Genomic DNA, 21,946 nt, shown 5'->3' on the forward strand with positions numbered 1-21,946 from the left:
ACCTCACTATGGTTGATCTAAAATAATGTGATGCAATTTATGGAAATAGAGGAAAGGAACCTGTCTTGGTTCAGGAATCTAAAAATGAAACTGGCAAAGATAAACTGTGGAGAAACAAAATAATTTTTTTAATTTGTACTTTTTCAGAGGTTTTCTCACAACTGTGTAAACGGTACAGATTAGTGAAGCAGGGACCCCAGACATCACTGGCTCCCTGGCTTCCCCTGTTAAGCCCCTGGGAGGCTTCCGCAGGAGTCTGCGAGAGGGGGCTCCTCAGAGTTAGGGTAGGGGCTGGATGAGAGGCATCAAGGGCCCTAGAGCAATGCAGGGCATACAGAGTACATCTGTCCAGGAGTATTGTAGGGTCTGAAGTCCACTGTGAGAGTTGGGAAATAGACACTATTTTTTTCTTCCTCCCGGACTAGCTAATCAATCTTTTTTTTTTTTTTTCCTTTAGCTTGTTAAAATAATTCATCTCTTTCCCAAATCTCTTTGAAATAACAGACAAAATATTGTCAACTACAAATTGGCACTTGCAGTGGGCACCTGCCATGCACCTCTGCAAGGATTAACTCATGCGCTGCTATAGCTGCTGACCTTCAATACCCGCCGAAGGAGTGAGTTCAGGGTGGAAAGCAGAAATGAGGCACCCTGTGCCCCGGGAAACCGGCAGGACAGCTCTTTAGATAGATATTCTCAGGAGCTAATTTTATGAGCCCAGTTCTTTTATCTGCTCATATCTAGAAAAGCAGTAAAGTCCTTCATGGTGACTGACTCTTTCTCATGACTCACAGAAGCTTCATGAGACCAGCAGAAACCTTACAACAAATACGTGCTTCATTGCATGTTTGTCCTTCCCCTTGACCAGCTGCTTCCTTGTGGCTCATTCGGTAAAGAGTCTGCCTGTGATGCAGGAAACCAGGGTTCAGTCGCTGAGTCAGGAAGATCCCCTGAGAAGGGACTGGCACCCCACTCCAGTATTCTTGCCGGGAGAATCCCATGGACAGAGGAGCCTGGTGGGGTACAGTGTATGGAGTCACAGAGAGTCATACACGACCGAGCGACTCACACTTTCTTTTCACTTGCCCCTTTACCAAAATCACATACATACTGTCCTTACCCTGCGTCTCTGAAACAGTTTCTCAGAGCTGTCTGAGGTGCTGTTGCTCATTGCCGCAACTAAAACTTCACTCACAACTCTCACACTGTGTTTTTAAAGTCGACAGTCTGAAAATTAAATTGCAAGGATTACAGGAGAACCTGGACAGACCACCAGAGGACCAGAAGAGGGAGAACCGTCACAGCCCAATGCTGAAGGTGGGGTCAGCCGCCTGAGGTTCACACCACCCCAGGAGGAGGACACCCTTCCAGTGGGACTTTCCTCAGAAGAGCTCTGCAGTAACCAGCACCTCCCTCCACGAGTGGAGAGCTTCCAGTGTCACTAATTAGGCCGGAGCAAAAGGACCTCAAGTGACTCATGGATTCTGAGAGAGCCTGAGAGATGATAATGCAGCCAGGCTGCTAGAATTCACCCTCCAAAGCCAGGGCGTCTCCTTCTCTTTGCCATGTTCCTGCCAAGAGAAGCTTTTTCTCTGTAGCTGCTTATTCTAACTTTTTAACTTAACACTTCTGACAGCAAATGTGTGGGGTTTTTTCAGCCCACACTGACCGATTCTTCAGTGCCAGCTGGGTGTCTTAAAATCAGAGTCAGTTGTTGGGACTTTTCTGGTGGTCCATTGGCTAAGACTTTGTGCTCACAATGCAAGGGACTCAGTCCCTGTTTGGGGGGCTTGATCCCCCATGCTACAGCTCAGAGTGTGCATGCTGTAACAGAAAAAAAAGATTCCATGCGCCACAGTGCAGCTAAGGCCCAGAGCAGCCAAATAAATAAAAATAAATATAAAAAAAAAAAACTAAATTCAGTTCTGACACTAAGTACCCAGCATGCATGCTGAGTTGCTTCAGTCGTGTCCTACTCTTTGGGAGCCTATGGACTGTAGCCTGCCAGGCTCCTCTGTCCATGGAGATTCTCCGGGCAGGGATGCTGGAGTGCTTGCCATTTCCTTCTCCAGGGGATCTTCCCGACCCAGGGATTGAACCCACACCTCTTACCTCTCCTGCACTGGCAGGTGGGTTCTTTACCAGTAGCGCCGCCTGGGATCCCCTAAGTACCCAGAGTTGGCATCAGATCCCACAGGTTAAGGGCTTGGTCCCAAAAGACCATCACACTTCAGATGCCCTTTGCAAGTCTGAGTCTCCTGTACTTCTGACCATCAGGCTATAAACCGGGTGTTCCCACAGAACTCTCCTCAGGTTAGATAATTTGCGTGAATAGCTCACAGAACTTTAGGAAACATGTACATATATTGACTGGTTTATTATAACAGATATTACAAATGATGCAGATGGAAAATCAGGTTCAGAGATACAAAGAGTGAGGTCTAGGGCATTTCTAAACATGAAGCTTGTATCCCTGCATAGTTGGAGTGCACCCCCATCCCAGCACGTGTGTATGTTCACCAGCCTGGAAGCCCTCTGAATCCTGAAGTTGATGGGTTTTTATAGAGGTTTCATTAAGTAGGCATGATCTCCATCTCATCTCCAGTGCCCCTTCCATACCCTGAGGATAGAGGTTAGGGCTAAAAGTTCCAACCTTCTAATCATGTTTGGTCTTTCTGGTGACCAGCCACCATCCAGAAGCCCATCGAGAGTTTGCTTGTCAGAACAAAAGTTGCTCCTGTCACCTGGGAAGTTCCAAAGGATTAAGGAGTTCTTTCAGGAATGATGTAGGGGAGGAGGGCAGCCCAGATCTATCTATCTATCTATCTATATATTTATTTATTTCATATATAGGTTGTAGCCATTCAGATGTTCCAGCGGCATGTGGGGGTCTTTGATCCATCTTAGCACCTTGTTCAGGCCCCAGGCTTGGTCTCCTGCCTCTTGAGGTGATTAGAGACATGCCTTTCAGACCCTTGTGCCTTTATTGCCTCCATATCTTTGGATCTTATTTGGATTTAGCCTTTGAGGACTTCTCATGCTTTCTTCAAAGTTTAGGCATGTACATTAAAATATTTTTATATTGTATCCAATATTTTTAGGTATTTTGTTGTCAGGGATATTTTCAGGACAGAGTACAGTGCTGTGCAGGAAACCAAGAACTGTATAGACTTTTTTTTTTAATTGAAGTAAAATTTACATAACATAAAATTAATCATTTTAAAGATTGCAATTTAAATATGCAATTTAGGGAATTCCCTGGAGATCCAGTGATTAGGACTCCGTGCTTTCACTGCTGAAGGCTCAGATTTGATCCCTGTCAGGGAACTAAGATCCTATAAGCCATGTGGCATAGCCAAAAAATAAAAAATGTCCAACTTAGTGGCATTCACATTCACAATCATTTCCTCTGTTTATTATCTTTAACTTTGTATTTTGTACTGGAGTATGGCTTAAAGCTCAACATTCAGAAAACGAAGATCATGGCATCTGGTCCCATCACTTCATGGGAAATAGATGAGGAAACGGTGGAAACAGTGTTAGACTTTATTTTTCTGGGCTCCAAAATCACTGCAGATGGTGATTGCAGCCATGAAATTAAAAGACGCTTACTCCTTGGAAGAAAAATTATGACCAACCTAGATAGCATATTCAAAAGCAGAGACATTACTTTGCCAACAAAGGTCCGTCTAGTCAAGGCTATGGTTTTTCCAGTAGTCATGTATGGATGTGAGAGTTGGACTGTGAAGAAAGCTGAGCACCGAAGAATTGATGCTTTTGAACTGTGGTGTTGGAGAAGACTCTTGAGAGTTCCTTGGACTGCAAGGAGATCCAACCAGTCCATTCTAAAGGAGATCAGCCCTGGGTGTTCTTTGGAGGGAATGATGCTGAAGCTGAAGCTCCAGTACTTTGGCTACCTCATGCAAAGAGTTGACTCATTGGAAAAGACTCTGACGATTCAATTCTTACATGACAGTATACATGTTAGAATTCCCATTCTTCCAAATCATCCCACCCTCTCCCTCTCCCTCTGAGTCCAAAAGTCCATGTCTGACATAGGGTGCAGCATGCTTGGGGCTGGTGCATGGGGATGACCCAGAGAGATGTTGTGGGGAGGGAGGTGGGAGGGGGGTTCATGTTTGGGAACGCATGTAAGAATTAAAGATTTTAAAATTTAAAAAATAAAAAAAAATTAAAAAAAAAAAAGAAAAAGAAAAAACAAACCAAAAAGACTCTGATGCTGGGAGGGATTGGGGGCAGGAGTAGAAGGGGACGACCGAGGATGAGATGGCTGGATGGCACCACGGACTCGATGGACGTGAGTCTGAGTGAACTCCAGGAGTTGGTGATGGACAGGGAGGCCTGGAGTGCTGCGATTCATGGGGTTGCAAAGAATCAGACATGACTGAGTGGCTAAAATGAACTGAACTGATGGCCAATTAATGTTGTAATAGCAAAGGAACTCAGGCATCCATACACATGCATCCATTCTCCCCCAGACTCCCCTCCCATCCAGGCTGCCACATAACATTAAGCAGAGTTCCTTGTGCTGATAGAGGAGGTCTTTGTTGGTTATCCGTTTTAAATATAGGAGTATGTACCTGTCCCTCCCAAATTCCCTAACTGTCCCTTCCCCCCAGTTTCCTCTATTTAGGTCCCAAACATTTCCACCATCCCGGAAGGAAACCCTCTACCCATTGCGTAGTTTCTCCCGATTCTTGTCTGTGCCCAGTCCCAGGCAGCCACTTCCCTGTTTTCTGTTCCTATGGACTTTTTGGAGTATTTCATATAAATGGAATTATAGAATATGATCCTTTAACTTACTATAATGTTTTCAAGGTTCACCCATGTCGTAGGATCTTTTATAGCCCACATTCCATTGTATGTGTGTACTTTGAATATATTTTATGTATTTGTTAGTTGATGGACAGTTGACTTGTTCTGTCTTTTGGCTATTGTGACTAGTGCTGCTGCAGACATCCGTGTGTAAGTCTTTGTTTGAATACCTGTGCCCTTTTGAGTATATAGCTAGGAGTAGCGTGACTGGGTCATATAGAAACTCTTTGTTTAACTTTGTGAGGAACTGGTAAACTGTTTTCCCCAGTGGCTGTGCCATTGAACATTCCCACCAGCAATGCAGAGGGTTGCAGTTTCTCCACTTTTGGCCAACACTTCTTGTATTCAGGTTTTTTTAGCAACTTTAGATGTGAAGTGGTATCTTCTACTTTTGATTTGCATTTCCCTAATGACTGATGGTACCGAACATTTCTATGTAACCTTTTAGAAGGTAAACCAGATCATGTTGCTGGAAACCCTCCACTGGCTTCCCTTTACACTGGGAATAAAACCCAGCCTTCTTCCTGTCCCCATCTCCTCCTGCCTTTCCCTCTATAGCACAGGTGCCCTCCTGGGTCTGGCCACCCTCCCGTTCCTGGACATGCGGAGTTCGTTCTTGCTGGGGAGCTGTTTCACCCTTGACTCTCACGCTTCCTGCGTCTTCTAACGGCCAGCTGTTTCTCATCCTTCTAACTTAGCGCATTACCTCGTCGGGGGGGGGCTTCCCTGGCCCCCAGTGTAAAGTCAGCCACTTCCCAGGGGTGCCCGCATGTCATCCCTCCAGCCTGCTGATTTTTCCTGCACGTTTGTGCAGCTGCCTTTCCCTGCTGGAGGGGATGCTGCACAGGCTCGCCTTGTTTACTACTCAGGTTCTGCTCCCAAGCAGTGCTGAGCCATGCAATCACTCAGCAAAGATATATTTAATACATCCATGGGTTTCCCCTCAATTTTATGTGGTTTAAAATTAAAATTTTTATCCTTGGTTTGAGTTAGAGATTTTACCTCCGTTTACCTTTTTCATTTCTATAGCTGGCTGGCTGAAAGACTTTTATTAACAATTTATACCTTCTCCACTGATTGCAAACACCTCTTTATCACATTCTGTATTTCAGAGCAAGGATGTCTTTCCAGAGGCTATTCTCTTGATTTGATCTCTTTGTCTAACCCTGTGTTGCTACCATAATATTTAAATTGCTCTGTTTTTGTGCTTTCTAGGGTTTATTGGTCAAACAGATGGCATGCTCCATTTGGATAATTTAAAAAGAATTAAATTAAGGTACTATTTATTTAGCGAGATACTGCAGGGTTCAGAGAAACCACAGGAGCTAGCTTGTTACCCTGGGCTGTCAGCTGCTGTCTCTAGGCGTATATAGGCAAGAGGGAACTTTTTCCAGAACCAGTGGGAAGAATCGTACAGGCAGACAGCCGTGAGGGCAGTGAGGGCCGGCGATGACAAGGAGCCTGGCCACACCCCCCTGCGCTCTCCTGTCTCCTCCCCAAGGGTCCCGTCCACTGAGCCAATCAGAAGCAAGATGGTGGGGGGCTGGTGCCTTGGGGCACTCAGCAGAGCAGCGTGTGGATGGAAGGCAAAAAGGTGTGCAGCCCACAGGAAAAGTCTCCACTCATAAATGTCTTGGCTCTTATGCTTTACCAGCCATCACAGTCATGTGTGCAATCTGTTACCATTAAAAAGCAGCCTCTACTTGGAATCATTTCCTGGTTTGTCTGTTGGCACGTAAATTCTCGCAGCTGTTCTGTTTATTTGAAACGCGTTCCCTGCCTGTTTCCTTCTGTCTGAAATCCAATATACTTACTTGGAACCCCCTATCTGTTCTTCCAATCTATGCTGAAGAGTTGGATCTTGAAGACCTGCTAATTCTCAGAGCTTGTTTCTCTTTGTTAGAGTCTTAGGCAATAGAACTATTTTGGTGAAAGACATTTCCCAGCCACTCTGTTGCTGCAGGACTTCAAACTTCATAAGGGGCAGAGACTAGATTTCTTTTAGTTTGCCAAAATGGTGTGCTGAGATTGTGAGGGTGCATCCAGTCTAATGAGCATTGTGATGAGTTAAAATATCTGTTCTGGTCACAGCAATGAAACAACATTGCATGTTCTATTCTTGCATTAACTCTGAATCACCTTATTCTTACCTGTGAGTGGCTGAGCTCCCAGTTTGGTTTTTGCCTTGACCTGGTAGGACAGTGAAAGAAGAGAATGTTTTAGTCTTCTGTAGAAGAAAGTGAGCCCAGATTTTAAAAGCACAACTAGAATAAGTCTTACTCTAACTTATTAGAGAAGTTTAAAATCATATGAATCTGAAATTTGGTCCTGTGAGAATAACTGGTAAAAAGTCATTTGCTCTAGTGACTTACTGTCTTTCCCATTCAGAGGCTTGTAAGGTGTTGAGAGTGGAAGGCCCTTTCAGTACCTTTGGGACCGTCTCCCTTTCCTTTATAGAGGCTGCGTATTTAGGAAGGTGATGATCTGTCCATGGCAGTGGCAGCAGCGACAGGGCTGGAGTACAGCCCTTGTCCTCCTGAGGCTTCATTCTATCCAGTGTAGCGCTCCCTTCTCACTGTGAACCTGGACTGACTTGCTGACCCAGGCGGCCAGCATCGTCTTGGGTTCTCTCGCTGTCTGGGTGGGAGGGCCTGGAGAACGGAGATGTGTGATGGCAGGAGGGCTGGACATACTATTCCCAGAGAAGGCTTGCAAGCAAATGCCTTTCTTCCCGCTATTACTTTCTCAAAGGATATGTTCAGATACTTCACTTTTTTTTTATGGAGTTGCCCTGTGTTGGTAGATGTGGGGCAGTTGCATTTGGAGTTGAAAAGTGTGACAGAATCTTCTTCCTAAACTCCCAAGTGCTGTGTGGAAGAGTGGGAGCCATCTGGACGTCAGAAGAGGCAGCTTTAGGTGAGCTCCTTTTTGTTTCACTCCCAAGACTTTTGAGATGATTGTTACATCCCCTTTGGTTAACAGCCTGCCTTTGCTTTGATATGGCCCGAAGTGAGGCAGTCCCAGGGCCCCCGTGACGGGCTCTTGCGCCAGCAGCTGTGCCTCTGTGTTTGGACTCCCTCCCCCTGGTTCCCCACATCCAGAGCTCTGGGAGAGCCTGCTGGGGGTGAGGCTTCTGACCCGTCCTTTTGGTTCATGGTGCTTGATCTGCACCGTTTCCAGGTGGCTTGACTTTTTTCCGAGACAGACATCAGTTGCAAAGATCAGAGCGGGCCGGCTTTTGAAGAAGTTTTTCAGATTCTGCTTTGCAAACCTGCTGAGAAATGTGGTGTTCCTTTCATGTCTCCATTCCATCTGTCTCTTGAGAGGGCAAAGGGATGGTCTTCCCATGACGAGGGGCTATTGATGTTGGCTGCAAATTCATTTCAAATCAGTTTCTACATTTTTGTCACAGGCATCTAACAGCCATTGTATTTCCTTGATCATGACATTGTTCTAGCAAGGCTGCCAGAGAGCAAGAAGACGAACTGTTCTGCATGCTAATGCAGAGAGGAAAAGTTCTCATTCCTCATGGCGTTGCAGCAAAAGCTGTTCTTAGTTTTTTCCTTTGTTTAATACCAGGTCCTGGGTAGTGGCACAGGTATTACAGGAACATATTAGTTAGCTAGTTAAGCTGCTAGTGATACCTCCTTGGGTATTCATGATACATTCATTGACTGCCCTGTATTGCAGACAGAGTGGTGGTGTATTTTTTTTTTTAATTTTTAATTGTTTATTTATTGTTGGCTGAGCTGGGTCTTCGTTGCTTTGAAGCAGCTCAGCTGGCTGAGTTGGGTGTCTTGCTGCAGCAGTGGGGGGTGTTCCTCTTCCTCCCAGCGCACGCGCTTCTCATGGAGGTGCCTTCTCCTGCTGTGGGCCGCAGGCTCTGGGTGTGTGGGCTTCGGTAGTCGTGGCACACGGGCTTAGAGGCTCCGTGGCACGTGGGACCTTCGTGGACAAGGGATCGCACCCATGTCCCCTGTGTTGGCAGGCAGATTCTTATCCACTGTGCCACCAGGGAAGTCCCGCAGCGGGGTTTCAGCCACACCATTTTCTGTCCTTACAGCAACCCTGCATGATGGTGGTTATCCTTGCTTTATAGATGAGAAAGTAAACTGAGGCTAAATGTTAACCAGACCCCGCCCCGTATCAGGTATGTAGACGGGAGAGGCCTTAGGTCCCCGAGTCTAATCTTTTTGTTTGCTCTTTCCCACGGGACCATGTGTGAGTCACGCTCAGCCGCCACCTGACTCTGTTCCACGAGGATGTGGCCACAGCCGTGTGTTTACATATTGTCCGTGGTTGCTTGCACCAGGGCAGAGTTGGGTAGTTGCCACACAGACCATGTGGTCAACAAAGCAAGCACTATTTGGTATCTGAACCTTTAAGAAAAAGGTCGTCAACTGCTGCTGCCAGTTACCACATCACTGGGAATGTGGCCAGTTTTTAGTTGTACAATATGAGTATGAAAACCCAGTCTGATATCTCTCTGTTTCACTTTTTTTTCCCTTTCCCTTTTCTCCTGTCTTAACATTTTTGTTAAGATTCTGTGGAGATGGGATAGCCTTTACCTCTGAGTCTAAATGCCAGCTAGTAGTGGCTTGATTTATTTAGAGATATCCTGTTGGAAATCTTGTGATAGACTGTTTGGGATGCTAAATGGTTTTGTAAAGTGTAAGCTTTTCAGCAGGTCTGTCTTTCAGGAGGGGAAAGATTGGATAATGTAATAAATAGTGCTACCATTCAGCCAGCTCTGCTGCTTTCATTTTGAAAGGGGAATGTCCCTGTGTTTTTGCCTGATGCTGATGTACTGTTGGCCTTCTGTGGTGGCTCAGACAGCAGTGTACTATTACGTGGACAAATTCTGGCCACGGTGGATTTTAAGGAATATTAGTATCAGTCTTATGCTCCTCAGGCTCATTGAGGGTTTGCCTAAGAGAAATGAAGTTGAAAGATGTGTGTGTGCTCAGTTCCTCATTCCCATCTGACTCTGTGACCCCACGGCCTGTAGCCCACCAGACTCCTCTGTCCATGGGATTTTCCAGACAGGAATACTGAGTGGAGTGCCGTTCCCTTCTCCAGGGGGTCTTCCCAACCCAGGGATCAAACCCGGGTCTCCTGCGTCTCCTTCATTGACAGGCAGATTCTTTACCACTGAGCCACCTGGGAAGCCCCCAGTGTTAAGAGAGCAGGTTCAAATACCTGCGCACATGAGAAGCACTGAGACGCTGATTAAAAGATGTGGCTTCCCAAACTCTCAGTCTCGGCAGTTCTGAATCAGTAAGTCTGCTGTAGGTGCTTCTGGTGCTTCTGAGAAAAGCTGGTTTGGGGAGTGGAATCTTATATGATAGTGACTCCAGGCCATCTAAATAAAGATGGGGTTGAGGACTAGTTTTTTAATCCAGGTTCAGTTTACCTTAGAGTGTAATGTTGTAACTGTAAACTTTACATCTTTAAGTAAAGCATAACAGGAAAATTATACACTGTAAATGCATTTTAACTACTTCTTTCTTCCATTACCACAAATAACAACAGCACTTTATGTTTTACGCTGTGCTTTACAGTTATAGAGTTCCTTATTATACACATCTCATTTGATTTTTATGTCACCCCTTGAGGTAGATGTGTGTGGCAAGTAGTGTATTTTTTACTTATCAAGTAAGTAAACTGAGATTTAGAAAGCAAGTGATTATTTTTCCTGCCATAGCATAGTTAACAAGCCACAAACCTAGAATTCCTATACACCAGTTCTAATTTCTAGTCCAGTGTTATAGCACTGTATAATACATTATTGTCTTTATGATCCCTATTTGATTTTTAGAGGAAAACACTGTTCTGATGTCCTTCTGACAGAGAAAGGATGAGCTGTCCATAGCTAAATACTTTGGTAATCTCCCAGAGGTGACTCATGTGGAAGTGGTCACAGTAGTATGAAAGGGAAAGGGATAGGGCTAATCGCTCAGTCATATCCAGCTCCTTGCAACCTCGTGGACTGTAGCTTCTCTGTCCATGGGGTCCTCCAGATAAGAATACTGGAGTGGGTAGCCATTCCCTTCTCCCGAGGATCTTCCTGACCCAGGGATTGAACCTGGGTCTCCTGTATTGCAGGCAGTTTCTTTACTGTCTGAGCCACCAGGGAAGCCTTGGTTGCAGTCGTTTAGAAGGGCAAATGAGTTGGTTTTTAGCATGGAAGAAGAAATCTCTCTCCTTCTTTGACAGAAACTGTATAAGACGGGTCGGGAGATGCAAGAGAGGATCATGGACCTGCTCGTGGTGGTGGAGAATGAAGATGTCACTGCTGAGCTGATTCAAGTGAACGAGGACTTGAATAATGCCATCCTTGGGTGTGAGAGGTGAGCAATGGGCACCCTCTCTGACCGTCCTCCAGGGCTCAGCATTCTCAGAGTGCCTGGCGGTGGGCGCTCAGAAAGATCAAGACCATGTTTGGACACAGGTGCTTGCCTTTCAAGGCAGGGAATTCTGGTCCTGCTCTTCCAGGAGTGTGTGATACAGCTTGCAGGAATGAGCGTGACCTGGGCAGTGCGAGAGGCATTTGTGGGCAGTGCCACGCTGACCTGTGAACAGAGCCTGGATCTGAGTCACCAGACGTCTGCACTGCGCACGTCATTGGCTCTCAGACAGGCCAGTGGTACAAGCTGACCGTTGTCGTGAAAGTGAGGTTTGCCCTAAGTTTGAGGTGGAGAATCACATGGAAATGGTAGTGAGAAGAGAAGATAGTCTAGACAAAGTCAGAGCAGCGAGGGTAATCTGTATATGAACATGAACTTTAAAAAAAAATTCTATTCAGAAAAGAATGACAGCAAAAATTTTAAATGGAGTCTTCCCTCCATATCAGTAGGGGATTGATTCCAGGCACCTGTGCCCCTAGCAACAGCAACATCTACAGATTCTCTAGTCCTTTATGTAAAATGGTGTAGTTTTTAAATGTGACCAATGCATAGGTTACGCGTACACTTTAATATACATCCTCCTGTACACTTTAAATCATCTCTGGATTACCTATAATACCTAATAAATGTAAATGCTATGTAAATAGTTGTAAATACAATGTAAATGCTATGTAAGTAGTTGCTGGTGCATGGCAAATTCAAGTTTCATTTTTAGAACTTTCTGGGATTTGTTTTTTTTTCTTTTTCAAATATTTTCAGTTTGAGGTTGGTTGAATCCTTGGATGTGGAATCCACAGATAAAGAACCTGTGGATACAGGTTTCTAACATTTTAGTTTTTTTCTAAACTTGTTTTATAGTCATGATTATATAAAGAACATATCCTTTTGTTTCTCCCTTGATTTTCTTCACTGTATTTGTGTACCCTATGTTCTTAAATGCTTTGGCTAAACCATTATTTTTAATAGTTCCTTAATAGTCCATTCTTCTCTCATAGTTCACTTGTCAGGTGTTTAAGTTGTTTCCAAGTCATTTATGTATTCATCAAAGTAACAGTGTTATAATCTATTATAATCTATAGTCAAGCCTATAGTCAGGAAAACACCTTCAATAATATATATATATATTTACACACACACACACTTGGAAAGTGGGATAGATGAACTGATTAGAGGTCTGTTTGCTGAGAATAACAGCCAGACGTGGCGCACGTCAGAAGGCAGGGAAGCTTCTGTGCGGAAGTCCCGTCTGAGCTGAGGATGGTGGGCGGGGGGGCGCTGGCAGCATCAGGAGCAGGCCAGGGCACAGCGGGCCTGGGGCAGGGGGGCTCCAGGACCCGTCCCCGGGGAGGGGCAGGCAGGGCAGCTGCTTTGACTGAGGTGGCTTTCTCCTCAGTCTTCGTGTAAAGACAGCTTCAGGCAAGTCTCCTGGGCTCTTCCCAAACCTATCCCTAGGCCTTCCTGGGCCTCTAAAATCCCCAAACTGCTCCTAGATCTTTGTTTGGAATAGGGACTGTACTGGCATTTGGGTAGGACAGTTTTCCCTTATGTGGCCCCGACTCACTGAATTCCAGAGGTCTTCCCCAAAGTGACACTTCAAGACGCCCTTAGGGGAACCGTTTTTGCTGAGCCTTTCTGGAGTTAGTAGCCCTGTCTCCCACCAGCTGATGGAGGAGACCGGTGTGACCAAGGGAAAGAGGTAAACAGGCCCGGCTTCAAACTCTGCTGTCCATTCTGGACAGATTGCTTGGCTTTTTAAGACTTGGGTTTCCCCTGTTTATTAAAGGGAATACTACTACCTGTTTGGACAGGGCTTGTTTACTTTGTTTTTGAGAATTGAATGTGATAATGTAGATGAAAGCACCTAGCCGGTGCTAGCTCGTTAATTTGTTAATTTCTTGTCCTCCTCCTCTTCTTGTCCCACTGAGTCTTCTGAATTATGGTCTGGACTTTCCCCCACTGATCAGTAATGAACCAAGAAAATCAGAGAAGTAGACGCACAGCTGTGGAACAAGCTTCCCTGTGTCTCACCGTGAGAGCCAGCAGCCGTTCTGCGCAGACGTGGTGGGGCGCCCAGAGGCGGACGTGAGCCCTGCGGCAGAATTCTCTTCCCCTCAGCAGCCTCTCAGGGTCCTCACCCTTCATTTGCTTTGTTGTAAATCTTTCTAAGTAGGAAGATGTCTGAGGAAAACCACACAGTTTTCAGTTGGGTGCCGACTCCTGGTTTTCATTTTGAAGAGTTCTATTATTGCAAACCATAAGACCACTTACGAAAAGCTTCCTCTGAGGAGGAATGTGTGTTTATTTGGTCTTGATGTTAGGAGAGTGGGTTACTTCTGTGAACAGCTTTTTCTGATTGACTTTTGGACCAGGGCTTTGTTTCTTCTTGGAGGCTTTAGAGGAGCATCGTTTCCCTGCAGCGTGCAGTTGATGCCATTTTCCCTGGCTCCTCAGCTCTTTGCTCCGTTTTCAAAGCTGGCATTGTCTGGCTGTGTCCTTCTCACGTTTTATCCCTCCTGCTTCCTTCTTCTGTCTCCCTGTCCACATTAAAGGGCCTTCCTGATTACACTGGGCTTACAGTCCAGGACAGTCTCCCTGTTAAAGTCTGCTCACTAGCAACCTTCAGGCCATGTGCCCCCTAACCTGACATACTCACTGTTCCATTGATTTACTATGTGGATGTCTTGGTGGGGGGATGATTCTGCTTACCAACGTCTGCACTCTGTTCCTTAAAGATTCACATCCATCCCACAGGCAAAATACACTCATTCTGTTCCAGAATCTCCAAAGGTTTCCACTCGTTACATCCAGGGAATAGTTGTGCAAATAAGGAAACAGAAATTTGTTACTCAAGGCTTGATTTGTGAGGTTTGGTCATACCTTGCACATAACTTGGTAGCATGTAAGAAGCCAGTGCCATTAGTAAATGGAATAAAAGCCTGTGTGTTAGAATAGGGAAAATCCTTAAATCTAAGCCATATTCTAACTCAGTGTAAGCTTTTAGCCTTCAAAGTGTTTAGGTTCATGGGATTGATGTGTCATAATAGTAATACTATGTGTTTCTAAGGCAGCTTTTAGTTTGCAAAGCATATCCACATTCATCCACCTATATTACCTATCTTCCTGTATCTTGCTGTCTAAAATAGCTTTCTGAGGAAATGGCTCAAACATTACTATTCTCTGTGAGTAGTTGGACAACTGAGGGCCATATGTATGGTCTTATAACTACTCAGTAATAAAGCTAACGCTTGTACTTTGGATTTCTGCCTTCAACCTCACTATTCTTTCAAACCCATTCTCTTACTGATTTGTTTCACTGCTCCTTCTTTACCCACAGTAAAGTAGGAACAGTGTAAAAGTAAAACAAAGTTGTGAAAGGTCAATATTTTTGGGTGCCAAGCATCTTATAAAAATGAAGATTAAACAATGAAAATATGTTAACTGTATGTGAATTTTATGTAGAACGGTAACTTTTGATAATTTTGGCAAAATTGGAAGCATATTTGGGAATAAGGAGAATATTTAAGTATGTGGTATATTCATGGGCTTCCCTGGTGGCTCAGAAGGTAAAGCATCTGGCTGCAATGCAGGAGACCCAGGTTCGATCCCTGGGTCAGGAAGATCCCCTGGAGAAGGAAATGGAAACCCACTCTAGTACTTTTGCCTGGAAAATCTGATGGATGGGGAAGCCTGTAGGCTACAGTCTAAGGTAGGCTACAGTCTAAGGTAGGCTACAGTCTATGGGGTCACAAAGAGTTGGACACGATTGAGTAACTTCATTCTCACTTTCTGATATATTCATAAGGTAAAGTATACAACAACTAAACGCTGTATTTCTGAATAACTAGAAAAATGATGTCAACATAATAGAATTATGATACTGAATTATGTAAATATAATTTCAACAAAGTTTAAAATAGATTAACTTACAGAAAAAAATAGTGCAAGGAAATACATAATGTTAATAAAGACCATAAAACTTGGTGATTGAATTATTAATGTTTATAATATTTGTCCATTTTCTCATAGAACTGGGGAAAAGTTATTAAAGTGCTTTATTGGGAATTGATTATGGATGAAGTTGATTATTGGTGAATATTTGCATATTAATAATTTGTTAAATATTACAGCATTTTCATATGTTTTCTTTTAAATACTTGCATTTTGTTAATTCAAACAGGTTTACTCGAAACCAACAAAGGATTTTAGAGCAAAATAAGAGCCAGAGGGAAGATGCCAATGTAAGTAAACAGAAATGTTATAAAATAAACAATTGAAAATTTTATAAATTGTATGGTAAGGAGCAAAACTTACCTAAAACAAGTCTTAAAAAAGAAGAAATATGCATTAATGATTTGGGATGTTTTAGCAGTGCAGAGTATTTGCCTTAATGACTCATTGAGTTATTGATAAGAGCTCGGAAGAAGATTCTCTAACTAAGCAGGGAAGCCATGTTGGTATTGCCAATGGGATGGAGAATTCTCTCCCAGGATACCTCCAAAATAAGATCTTTCTTTTTCCAAAGGACAGTCTCTGGGGAGAAAGCCATGATCAACTGCCTGATGCAGTTTTTTCTAAATTGTGTTTTGTTTGCTTTGTTTTCAGACTACCAGTGAACCTTCTGCCCCATCCTCGGATCTCCTTGACCTGAGTCCCAGCCTTCCGATGCCTAGGACCACCCTGGGAGAAGTCAGCACCCTGAACGCTCAGCTTTCAGACTTAAGTAAATAAGCACGTGGGTCTTTTCAGACCAGCAGAAGAGTGTGATGTGAAACAGTTCTCCTTAGTTTCTTGATTAAATGCAACTTGAGAAGGACTGAAGTCAATCTGAGTATCAGAGAACTGTATCAGGAGATGTAGTTACTTCTTGGCCAGTGGATAGGTCATATGCAGTACAGGAATGGGATGTGTCGAGGGGAGGAGGTCCTTGAAACCCATCCCACTGGCTTGGAGTTCACCTGGCCTACTTACAGAGCTTGTTCAACTCCATGGCCAACATTTAGACGTACTCTGAACCCATTCACGATTATCTTTGGGTTTCTCTGCCATACTACAGCATCAGGTAAGGGAATATTTGATACAGATAGAGAAAATCAGGAATTATGAGGCCTCATGAGGTGAAATGTAGAGGATAAATCACAGGTTTTTGAGTCAGAGAAGTCCAAGTTGAAATCCACCAGTCCAGTTCTGTTACTTCTTAGCTACCCAACTCTTGAGACTTTCCTACTAAGTGAGTTGCATTAATGGGTTTTTGTAAAAAACTGTAAGTTTAGGGTTACCTATTTGTCTAATTTATTTGTTACCTCCTATTATCCTTCCCAAAGAGTTTTGGTAAATTACAGAGTAAAATGGGGGCTTCCCTCGAAGCTCAGTTGGTAAAGAATTTGCCTGCAACGCAGGAGACCTGGGTCCCATCCCTGTAATGGAAATATCCCCTGGAGAAGGAAATGGCAGCCCACTCCAGTATTCTTGCCTGGAGAATCCCACGGACAGAGGAGCCTGGCGGGCTTCAGTCCATGGGTTCACAAGAGTCGGACACAACTTAGTGACTAAACTACCACTAAACATAATGAAAAATCCTGAAGTCCAGAATTTTCTGCCAGGTTAAAATGAGTTTGTTTGCCATTTATGTTAGCAGGATTTTAGAATCAAAATATTCAATATTATTCAATTTGTGGTTTTCTTAAAACTTCCCTCATTTCTAAAATGTTGGCTGCTTTCTTAGACCAGTGGGATGTTTGGAATCTATTATATTGAAGAGTTTTCAAGTTTTTATCAGTGTTTTCAAAGGGGGAAAATAATTATTCTCTTTGGGGTATCTCATGATTATGGAAACTTAAGAGTTTGGAGAGGTGAGAGTAGAACTCTGTCTTTACCACGACTTTTTACTTTTGTGCTTCACAGGAAAAGACGTAAAATCCCTTCCATTCTGAGTCAGCCTGGGATTTTAGAAAACCCAATATAATAATGTTTGTTACCTTCACAGCATCCTCTTTTTATGACAGGGAATGTCTCTCTTTCCAATTGCCATAAATGTTTTTTAATTTTTGTTTGAGGAAATAACATGATTTTATGGTGACAAAACTATCTCAGTTTCTCTCATTTGATGGTGGCGGTGGAAAATCCAACAGAATTGATGGACAAAATGTTTTAAAGCTTAACAAGTACATTTTGTGTTCTAGATTTCGGCTCTCTGAGTCCGGTTGTACCAAACAACTTCAAACCCAGTATTAATACACAGGTGGATCTGCTGGCCTTGGAAAATACAGAAACACCCCAGTAAGTATGTCCATAATACTCCAGAACTAATTCAATCTCATTCCTCATCGTTAAGAAAACATGACATAATAGAAAAGGTGGAGACTTAGGAACCTGACATAACTGGTTCAGAATTTCAGTGCTACTCCTGGTGGCTCAGATGGTAAAGAATCCGCCTAAGATGCAGGAAACCCGGGTTCAGTCCCTGGGTGAGGAGGATCCCCTGGAGGAGGGCACGGTAACCCACTCCAGTACTCTTGCCTGGAGAATTCCATGGACGGAGGAGCCTGGCCGACTACAGTAATGGGGTTGGAAAGAGTCAGACAGGACTGAGCAACTAACGCATTCATTTTCGCTAGGGATCTGACATAACTGATTTGGACTTTCAGTACTATTTCTTAGTAGCTGTGTGACCTTGAACGAGAAACTTGACCAGCATGAGCCTTCATTTTTCTTCCAAGAATCCTCTCTAGGCTTCTTACAAAGATTCTGTGAAATGCTCTATGTACCTCCCAGGATAGCATTCTGTACATAAAAAGCATTCAATAAATCCTGTTTCTCTTTGTTTTTTTTTCAGTGGTAACAGGAGGTAGGAAAAATGTATTGACAGTGAGAGGAACAGAAATGGCCACACAGATTGCAGAGCACTCGCTATGTGGGAGACACTTTGCTGAGCTGTTTTTATTTCATTTAATCTTTGCAGTAGTTCTTGAATCAGTGCTGTTATCATTATTCCCATTTTATAGGAAAAAAGCCTGAGATTTAGGGAATAGAACTTAGCCAAGTTCATATACCAACGAACTAGCAGGTCTGGTGAACTGATAGTTTACCAAAAAAGAAATACAAATGGGTCTAAAAACGTATTTTTGCTCAGTGATGCTCAGCCTTACTTACAGTTATAGAAGTGTAAGTTAAAATGCAATAAGACTATTTTTTAACCTCACAGATTGGCATAAGTCTGCATGTTTGTTAACGTGCTTTGTTGACTGTGGAGAGACAAGTACTATAACAAAACTGTGCAGTTCTTATTAGGGGCACATGGCAATTTCTGTTAAAATTATAAATGTATTTAAAATTATAAATGTACCTTTGGACTTGCAGTCTCACTTCTAGGTATTTATGCTCACTTATGCAAAAGAAAGTCAGTTGTTCTTGACAACATGTGTGCAATAGATAATAACTGGAAACAACTCAAATACCCTTCAGTTTGGGGAATAATTAAATAAACGTCTACACACTGTATTACGCTGCTGGGGAAAAAAAGTAGGCCCTCAACGTGAGGGACAGTCACCAGTGTATTTATTATTAAGTGAGAAAAGATGCAAAGCAGTTTGTATATACTCTGTTGCATTTGTGTAAGAAAGTGGGAAATAATATATGCTAATATTTGCCTCTCTTTGCATAATGAAATATAAGAAAAATGCAGAAGAGCCTAAACAAAGCATGGTTACCTAACGTTAAGAAGAGGCAGGATGGAGTAGATAAACAGCAAAAAAAATAAGCAGAAGTTAGATTTGCCTTCTGCCAAGGCCTAGATTCTCTTTTTCCCTTTTACATATATGTATTTCAGGTAATAGGCAATACATCTCCATGTTTCAGATATCAAAGCAGTATAAAAAGATGTACAAGGACAATCCTCGATCTTACCCCACTCCTGTCCTGCCTGTTGCCTTCCCTTGGGTCATACCTGCTTCCACCCAGGGAACCCCTCTGTTAGTTTCTTATTTATCCTTCCAAAGGATCTTTATGTAAGTAGGAATATGAGTTATTTTTCTCCTTAGAATGAAGGGCAGCGTAATGTACATACTATTTCAAAACCTTCTTTTGTTTTTCATACAACAGCATATCTTGGCTGTATTTTTATGTCATTGGACTTAGATATTTTTTAGTCACTTTTCTGTGTTAAAAAGAAAAGGTGCAGAGGGAGAAGAGAAAGGAGAATCAAACTAGGGAGAAGAAGAGGGGAAAAAGTGTGTAAGGGTAAAAGAGAGAAAGGCAGAATTCACGTGCTATCGTTTGAACCTCCAGGTTGGGTCAGTACCTTAACTTGACGCCTTCTGGTATTGACTTCTGTGGTGCAAGTAATTGTTGAAATGTAGGCAGCACTCCAGTGAAGCTGCTTAGTAAATCATGTGGTCTGAAGTAGCTGATTCTATTTTCCTTTATCCTGAAAATCTTGTTGGGAAAGATTGACCATATAAATGAAATCCCATTACAAAAAAAAAATGTATAAAACCACACAAAGATCAAATCCTAGCTAATAGCTGCTTGGTTTCATGGATCTCATACTTCAAGGTGCATAAAAATCACATGAGTGACTATTAAAAAGTAAAATGGCTAGACCCCAGAAACTCTGATTCAATAGCAGGAATCTTTAGTTTTAAAAAGATTCTCTGGGGAACCATAAAACAGTGATCAGCTGATCATTAGAAACTCTATTATGGTTGTCTACCCAAGATCCAGAAATCAAAATAATTATAATAGTTCTTAGAATTCACTGGAATGAAACATAATGGGTGCCGTCTGTTTTGTTTTCTAGACAATGTCTTCTGAACATATTTTTTCTAATTTTTGAAAACTTACCTGAGTGAAACTGTCACTAGTCTGGTTTTTTATAGTGTTGGAAATTGAAGCGCTAAAGTTACCTAAGGCATCAATCTGAGTTGAATCGTGCGAAAGATTACTTGTAGAAAAAAGTGAAAGTTGCTCAGTCCTGACCAACTCTTTGCAACCCCATGGACTGTAGCCCGCCAGGCTCCCCTGTCCGTAGAATTCTCCAGGCAAGAATACTGGAGTGGGTTGCCATGCCTTTCTTCAGAGGGTCTTCCTGACCCAGGGATCGAACCTGGTTCTCCAGCATTGCAGGCAGATTCTTTACTGTCTGAGCCACTTGGGGAAGCCCAGAGATTACATATGAGAGGCACAATCAGCTATCAGAATATCTGGCAGTCTTAAGATTTTCCCACCCCTCTTTTGTTTGCAGTACAATTTGTCACAGAACAAATGAGTGATGGAATTTCTCATAATGGAAAGGATTCCTGAAAAGCAGTGATGATGATAGGATAAAGGCATATTCACAGCCAGTTAGTATCGGGCAGCAGGCCAAGAGTAAGACATGCCCTCTGGTTCCTTGGTCTAGTGCTCCTCGCAGTGCTCTGAGGTAGGTGCCCCCAGTGCTCCCGGTACTGGTGAGGAGACCAAGACTGAGAGATACCAGCTTGCCAAGCAAAGGGTGTCCAGCTAGTGCAGAAAGAGGATTCAAACCTGCTCGCTCTCTCTTTTTTCTTTTCATCTAATTTTATTTTTACAATTTCCATATGGTAAAATTGACCCTTTTTTGTTTGCTGCAGAGCTCTGTGTTTTTTCTAACATATATATAGATGCATGTGACCATCCCCACAGTCTGAATACAGAAGAGTTCATTATCCAGAAAAGCTTGCTTATGCTAGGCCTTTATGGTCACCCCCACCCCCAGCCCAGCAGCCACCAGCCTGTTCTCTGTCGTTACAGTTGGTCTTCCTGAGAGTAGGGTCTGAATAGTCATCTGGTGTGTGATATTTCTGGAAAGGTTATGTGAAATTGTTTGCTTCGTGTATTTGGAAGCTCTTTCAGTGCATTTGCATTCAGGATTGTTGTCTTCTTGGAGAATTGACTCTTTTATGATTATGTAATGTCCCTCTTTATCCCTTGCAATTGTCTTTACCTTGAAGTTTACTTTGATTGTAATCAAAGACATTCTAGCTTTCTTTTGATTATATTTGCATGGTATATCTTTTTCTAACTTTTTCCTTTTAACTATTTGAAGTGAGTGTCTACATTTTTATATACTCTCATAATGTCTGTCTTTAATTGGTATGCTTAGACCGTTTATATTTAATATGCCTGGATTAGGACCACCATTGCGTGATTTGCTTTTCTGTTTGTTTCCTTTGCTGTTTTTTTGGTTGTGTTTTGTTCTTTCTGTTTCCTCTTTCCTTCATACTTTGGGCTCTTTGGATGTTTTTAATATCTATTTTATTATCATACTATATTTTTGTACAATTTATATATGGGGAGGGGAGGACTGGTTCCTCTAGGAACTGCAGTTTTTTTAGTGTATTTAAAACCAGTATTTTCCCACTTGAAGTGAAATATAGAAGCTTTATTATCATATAGCTCTGCCCTTTATATGATAGTTATCGTATATATTATATAGATATGTTAAAAAAACACTACCAGAAAATGAAAAATTATTTTACAATTTTTTCATAATACAGTTTTACTTGCAGCCCTTAAATAAATTTTAAAGACTCAGGAAGAGCAGAATAGTCCATCACATTTACCTAATATTTACCGTTCCTGTTGCTTTCCTTTCGTTTTCCTCTGGCGCAGTTTCTCTTGTCTCTGAAGAATTTCCTTAAGCATTATTTTAGAGACGGTCTGATGGCAGTGAAAGTTTCTTAGTATAT

General features: G+C 42.8%; 1 protein-coding gene across 2 annotated transcripts in view; it reads left to right on the forward strand.

Moving 5' to 3' along the window:
* Positions 1 to 21,946, forward strand: part of TOM1L1 (target of myb1 like 1 membrane trafficking protein) — a 62,334-nt gene that overhangs the window by 30,423 nt on the left and 9,965 nt on the right. For both annotated transcript variants that reach the window (XR_001919665.1, XM_018064072.1), the window contains exons 8-11: positions 11,053 to 11,186; positions 15,421 to 15,481; positions 15,846 to 15,963; positions 17,423 to 17,519. Coding sequence is in view for 1 of the 2 variants with exons in the window: in XM_018064072.1 (XP_017919561.1) it covers positions 11,053 to 11,186; positions 15,421 to 15,481; positions 15,846 to 15,963; positions 17,423 to 17,519 (410 nt within the window). In the remaining variant the exon portion in view is untranslated. The remainder of the gene's footprint in view (positions 1 to 11,052; positions 11,187 to 15,420; positions 15,482 to 15,845; positions 15,964 to 17,422; positions 17,520 to 21,946) is intronic.

This window comes from Capra hircus, chromosome 19 (genome assembly GCF_001704415.2).
Source record: "Capra hircus breed San Clemente chromosome 19, ASM170441v1, whole genome shotgun sequence".
Taxonomy (NCBI): domain Eukaryota; kingdom Metazoa; phylum Chordata; class Mammalia; order Artiodactyla; family Bovidae; genus Capra; species Capra hircus.